The 6853-nt window shown below is 41.8% G+C and overlaps 1 protein-coding gene across 4 annotated transcripts in view; it reads left to right on the plus strand.

The window, feature by feature from the left end:
- Positions 1 to 5948, plus strand: part of bcap29 (B cell receptor associated protein 29) — a 36333-nt gene extending 30385 nt beyond the window's left edge. For 2 of the 4 annotated variants that reach the window (XM_062040738.1, XM_062040737.1), the window contains exons 4-8: positions 861 to 1008; positions 3635 to 3770; positions 3838 to 3934; positions 4011 to 4111; positions 5746 to 5947. In XM_062040738.1, the coding sequence (XP_061896722.1) occupies positions 861 to 1008; positions 3635 to 3770; positions 3838 to 3934; positions 4011 to 4111; positions 5746 to 5778 (515 nt within the window). In that variant the 3' untranslated portion in view covers positions 5779 to 5947. Of the gene's footprint in view, positions 1 to 860; positions 1009 to 3634; positions 3771 to 3837; positions 3935 to 4010; positions 4112 to 5745 lie in introns of all 4 variants that reach the window. The other 2 variants (XM_062040740.1, XM_062040736.1) reach the window with 2 other exon arrangements.
- Positions 5949 to 6853: the final 905 nt, after the last annotated feature.

Consider the following 6853-nt stretch of genomic DNA (forward strand, 5'->3'; position numbering starts at 1 on the left):
ATGTTAATTAAGCAATATCACATGAGAGGGAATGCTGTTTTTTAATTTGAGCACTGCTGTGATTCAGTTAAAGATAATCATAACATAACATTCTTATATAATATGTTAATTTGCTTTCTTTAAGTAAAAAAAAAGGTCAAAGACAAAGCTATTCGGTTTCTTGTGAGTATATACACTTCACTGCCGATGTGGGGGAGCGCCACCTAAAATCTTGCCTAGGGCGCCAGATTGGTTAGGGCCAGGCCTGCCAGTCATGTTGGAAGAGGAAGGGGGCCCGCTCCAAACTGTTCCCACCAGGTTGGGAGCATGGAATTGTCCAAAATGTTTTGGTATCCTGGAGCGTTCAAAGTTCATTTCACTGGAACTAAGGGGCCAAGCCCAACTCCTGAAAAACAACCCCACACCATAATTCCTCCTCCAGAAAATTTCACACTCGGCACAATGCAGTACACCACTGCAGCCGACGCTTTGCATTGGACTTGGTGATGTATGCCTTAGATGCAGCTGCTCGGCCATGGAAACTGTCAGAAAAATTGTATGTAAATTATCAAAAAACTTTCCGTTCTGAGTTCCCAATGAACAGACAAGAGGCTGTCTTTGTTGCACCAAGCAAAGGCTTGGAAAATTCCATTGTGTACGATGGGAGGACACGGGAGGGGGTTATCTATTGTCATCGAAGACCTGCTCAAGATGAATCCAGGACCAGCTCAAGCCCGAGGCATCTTTTTCTTTTGTGTTAATGTGACCGAAAACAATGACTGTTTGGTGAGAAGGATTGGACATCATGGATGTCAACTCAGTCAGCATTCTTCTGTCTCATTGCTCTCTCCATCAGTTTATTAAGTCTGTTCCTGTCTCAGATGCAGCTCGTGAGGTGCACAAGTACTCCAGTCCCGAGTCCATGCATGAGGCCCAGGTGAACGCCAATCTCTTGGACCACCTTCACCTGAAGCTGTTCCGAGCTCAGAGGAACCTCTACATCTCTGGCTTCTCTCTCTTCCTGTGGCTGTCAGTCTGTTCTCCTTCCTGGCTGTTTGAAGGTCCTCTATGGCAGTATGCCAACCAGCTATTGTTGTCGCTGCACAAATACGAGGACGTAAGGTGCAACCCTTGCACCGTGTCAAAACACAGCAGTAACACAATAGAAGTAAATACAATCAAAACACACACACAAAAACAATAAGATAAATAAACACCAGGTAAAAAAGACACGTTCAACCAGTGATGGGTGAGCTACTTGGAAAACGTAGTAAGCTAAGCTTCAAGTTACTCTCCATTAAATGTAGCTAAGCTACAAGTTAATCTCCTTTAAATGTAGCTAAGCTACAAGTTACTCTCCATTAAGACTAGATGTGACCAATCTAAGTCTAAGACTAGATATGACCAATTAGCTCTGAGACTAAATCTGACCAATCTAAGTCTAAGACTAGATGTGACCAATCTAAGTCTAAGACTTGATCTGACCAAGCTAAGTCTAAGAGTAGATCTGACCAATCCAAGTCTAAGACTAGATGTGACCAATCTAAGTCTAAAACTAGATGTGACCAATCTAAGTCTAAGACTAGATATGACCAATTAGGTCTTAGACTAGATCTGACCAATCTAAGTCTAAGACTAGATGTGACCAATCTAAGTCTAAGACTTGATCTGACTAAGCTAAGTCTAAGATTAGATTTGACCAATCCAAGTCCAAGACTAGACACAACCAATCTAGGTCGAAGACTAGATCTGACAAGTCTAAGTCTAACACTATATCTGACCAATCTAAATCTAAGAATAGATTTCACCAATCTGAGGCTAAGACTAATTCTGACCAATCTGAGTCCAAGACTAGATTTGACCACTCTGAGTCTATGACTAGGTTTGACCAATTTGAGTGTAAGACTAGATGTGACCAATCCAAGTCAGACTAGATGTGAACAATCTAAGTTTAAGACTAGATGTGACCAATCTAGGTCTAAGATTAGATCTGACCAATCGAAGTCTAAGACTAGATCTGACCAATCCAAGTCTAAGACTATATTTGACCAATCTAAGTGTAAGACTAGATCTAACCAATCTAAGTCTAAGACTAGATATGACCAATCCAAGTCTAAGACTAAATCTGACAAATCCAAGTCTAAGACTAGTTCTGACCAATGTAAGTGTAAGACTAGATGTGACCAATCGAAGTCAAAGACTAGATGTGACCAATATAGGTCCAAGACTAGATGTGACCAATCGAAGTCAAAGACTAGATGTGACCAATATAGGTCCAAGACTAGATGTGACCAATCTAGGTTTAAGACTAGATCTGACCAATCGAAGTCTAAGACTAGATCTGACCAATCCAAGTCTAAGACTATATTTGACCAATCTAAGTCTAAGACTAGATCTAACCAATCTAAGTCTAAGACTAGATCTGACCAATCTAAGTCTAAGACTAGATTTGACCAATCTAAGTCTAAGACTAGATTTGACCAATCTAAGTCTAAGACTAGATCTGACCAATCCAAGTTTAAGACTAGATGTGACCAATCTAGGTTTAAGACTAGATCTGACCAATCTAAGTCTAAGACTAGATTTGACCAATCTAAGTCCAAGACTAGATCTGACCAATCCAAGTCAGACTAGATCTGACCAATCTAAGTTTAAGACTAGATCTGACCAATCCAAGTTTAAGACTAGATGTGACCAATCTAGGTTTAAGACTAGATCTGACCAATCTAAGTCTAAGACTAGATTTGACCAATCTAAGTCTAAGACTAGATCTGACCAATCCAAGTCAGACTAGATCTGACCAATCTAAGTTTAAGACTAGATCTGACCAATCCAAGTTTAAGACTATATGTGACCAATCTAGGTTTAAGACTAGATCTGACCAATCTAAGTCTAAGACTAGATTTGACCAATCTAAGTCCAAGACTAGATCTGACCAATCCAAGTCAGACTAGATCTGACCAATCTAAGTTTAAGACTAGATCTGACCAATCCAAGTTTAAGACTAGATGTGACCAATCTAGGTTTAAGACTAGATCTGACCAATCCAAGTTTAAGACTAGATTTGATCTAGTCTAAGTCTAAGACTAGATCTGACCAATCTAGGTTTAAGACTAGATCTGACCAATCTAAGTCTAAGACTAGATTTGACCAATCTAAGTCTAAGACTAGATCTGACCAATCCGAGTTTAAGACTAGATTTTACCAATCTAAGTCTAAGACTAGATGTGACTAATCTAATTGTACGACTAGATCTGACCAATCTAATTGTACGACTAGATCTGACCAATCTCAGTAAAAGACTAGAAATCTTAATTATTTACTTTATTGCGTCTCAGACAGCTTTTAATTAACCTTAAATGTTCAAATGTCTGCCTTAATTCAATGAGCGTGTTCTAGTTTACCGTAGCAAACTGGCAGCCGTGGCTGTAGGCGACCTCCTGATTAACATTACTATACTGTTGCTTGTAATGAATAATGAACTCAACAGCAGTATTATCTTTGGCTACTGTGAGCAGTGCAAGTCTGTTGCTGCTTTCTCATGCACTCCAAATGATTCCTAGTTTGGAAAACTCAGGCAGTAGCTGGTTGGCAAGCGTCCATATATGGCCTTTCCTGCTGTGATAGAACCCACACAGGTTATTTCATGTCACAGTGTCACGCGGCGAGTCGTCACCGTGCTGAAGCAGATGGCCGTCACCGTGGAGGACAACGCGGGTCTTCAGGCACAGACAGAGAGCGTCGCCCGAGCGGCCAATCGTCATCAAGAAGACAACCGCGCGCTCAAACAAGTCAGGTGACATCACCACGTGCACGCACGTCAAGGTGGCGTCTGCTCCAGCCTGACTTTGTCTGCAGGCTCTTCTGGCTGAGGAACAGGCCATTGCGGAGGAAAACCATCAACTGCAGCTGGAGACTAAGAGCCTGTCCAGGCAGTTAAAGATGGCAAAGGAGGGTGAGTGAAGCCTTTTTTTTTTTGGTTTTCTTCGAAAATGTTATAGTAGGATGATAAAAGTCAGGTGTGTGTGCAGCTGTGCACAAGTCCCACGCTGAGGTAGACACCATGAGGAGGCAGACACAAGGGATGGAAAAGGAGTACGAGCGACTACTGAAGGAGCATCACGGGCTGCAGGTAATGACCACGTGCACTCTGGGTGTCATCATCACATCATAGTGGTTTCTTCTTCTGTTCTTCTCATCATCACATCATGGTGGTTTCTTCTTCTGTTCCTGTCATCATCACATCATGGTGGTTTCTTCTTCTGTTCCTGTCATCATCACATCATGGTGGTTTCTTCTTCTGTTCCACACTGTGGATGTCATCATCACATCATGGTGGTTTCTTCTTCTGTTCTTCTCATCATCACATCATAGTGGTTTCTTCTTCTGTTCTTCTCATCATCACATCATGATGGTTTCTTCTTCTGTTCCTGTCATCATCACATCATGATGGTTTCTTCTTCTGTTCTTCTCATCATCACATCATGGTGGTTTCTTCTTCTGTTCCTGTCATCATCACATCATGATGGTTTCTTCTTCTGTTCTTCTCATCATCACATCATGGTGGTTTCTTCTTCTGTTCCTGTCATCATCACATCATGATGGTTTCTTCTTCTGTTCTTCTCATCATCACATCATAGTGGTTTCTTCTTCTGTTCTTCTCATCATCACATCATGGTGGTTTCTTCTTCTGTTCCTGTCATCATCACATCATGATGGTTTCTTCTTCTGTTCTTCTCATCATCACATCATGGTGGTTTCTTCTTCTGTTCCTGTCATCATCACATCATGATGGTTTCTTCTTCTGTTCTTCTCATCATCACATCATAGTGGTTTCTTCTTCTGTTCTTCTCATCATCACATCATGGTGGTTTCTTCTTCTGTTCCTGTCATCATCACATCATGATGGTTTCTTCTTCTGTTCTTCTCATCATCACATCATGGTGGTTTCTTCTTCTGTTCCTGTCATCATCACATCATGGTGGTTTCTTCTTCTGTTCCTGTCATCATCACATCATAGTGGTTTCTTCTTCTGTTCTTCTCATCATCACATCATGGTGGTTTCTTCTTCTGTTCCTGTCATCATCACATCATGATGGTTTCTTCGTCTGTTCCTGTCATCATCACATCATGGTGGTTTCTTCTTCTGTTCCTGTCATCATCACATCATGGTGGTTTCTTCTTCTGTTCTTCTCATCATCACATCATGGTGGTTTCTTCTTCTGTTCCTGTCATCATCACATCATGATGGTTTCTTCGTCTGTTCCTGTCATCATCACATCATGGTGGTTTCTTCTTCTGTTCCTGTCATCATCACATCATGGTGGTATCTTCTTCTGTTCCTGTCATCATCACATCATGGTGGTTTCTTCTTCTGTTCCTGTCATCATCACATCATGGTGGTATCTTCTTCTGTTCCTGTCATCATCACATCATGGTGGTTTCTTCTTCTGTTCTTCTCATCATCACATCATGGTGGTATCTTCTTCTGTTCCTGTCATCATCACATCATGGTGGTTTCTTCTTCTGTTCTTCTCATCATCACATCATGGTGGTTTCTTCTTCTGTTCCTGTCATCATCACATCATGGTGGTTTCTTCTTCTGTTCCTGTCATCATCACATCATGGTGGTTTCTTCTTCTGTTCCTGTCATCATCACATCATGGTGGTTTCTTCTTCTGTTCCTGTCATCATCACATCATGATGGTTTCTTCTTCTGTTCCTGTCATCATCACATCATGATGGTTTCTTTCTTCTGTTCCACAGAATCTGAGTGACGCAGACAAAAAGGTTCAATAATAAAGAATGGAACATATTGATTGTGGATGATTGTAACATATTGATATCAATGACCTCATGTCGATGGGCAGAAGGAGCCAGAGCCCCTGTTTATATATCCTGTAGGAGGTTTTCATTGTCTTGTCAATCAAACTTTTCATCATGCAATAGTAAGATATATAAATAATACAGTATAGTGCCGTTAATAGCTAGCTGACAACTAGCGCCCTAATCGGTAGCTGACAACTAGTGCCCTAATTGCTGGCTGACAACTGGTGCCCTAATTGCTCGCTGACAACTGCTGCCTCAATCGCGAGCTGACAACTAGCGACCTGATTGCTATCTGATAAGTAGTCTCCTAATTGCTAGCGGACAACTAGCGCCCTAATTGCTATCTGATAAGTAGTGTCCTAATTGCTAGCTGACAACTAGTGCCCTGATTGCTAGCTGACAACTGCTGCCTCGATTACGAGCTGACAACTAGCGCCCTAATTGATATCTGACAAGTTGTGCCCTAACTGCTCGCTGACAACTACTGCCCTAATTGCTAGCTGACAACTGCTGCCTCAATCGCGAGCTGACAACTAGCGCCCTAATTGCTATCTGATAAGTATTGTCCTGATTGCTACCTGACATCTAGCGCCCTAATTGCTATCTGATAAGTAGTGCCCTAACTGCTAGCTGGCAACTAGTGCCCTAATTGCTCGCTGACAACTACTGCCCTAATTGCTAGCTGACAACTGGTGCCTTAATTGCTATTTGATAAGTAGTGCCCTAATTGCTAGCTGACAACTAGTGCCCTAATTGCTAGCTGACAACTGGTGCCCTAATTGCTATCTGATAAGTAGTGCCCTAATTGCTAGCTGACAACTAGTGCCCTAATTGCTAGCTGACCACTAGCGCCCTAATTGCTATCTGATAAGTAGTGCCCTAATTGCTAGCTGACAACTAGTGCTCTAATTGCTCACTGACAACTAGTGCCTTAATTGCTAGCTGACAACTGCTGCCTCAATTGCGAGCTGACAACTAGCACCCTAATTGCTATCTGATAAAGTAGTGCCCTAATTTCTAGCTGACAACTGCTGCCTCAATCGCG

This window comes from Entelurus aequoreus, linkage group LG03, assembly GCF_033978785.1.
Source record: "Entelurus aequoreus isolate RoL-2023_Sb linkage group LG03, RoL_Eaeq_v1.1, whole genome shotgun sequence".
Classification (NCBI taxonomy): domain Eukaryota; kingdom Metazoa; phylum Chordata; class Actinopteri; order Syngnathiformes; family Syngnathidae; genus Entelurus; species Entelurus aequoreus.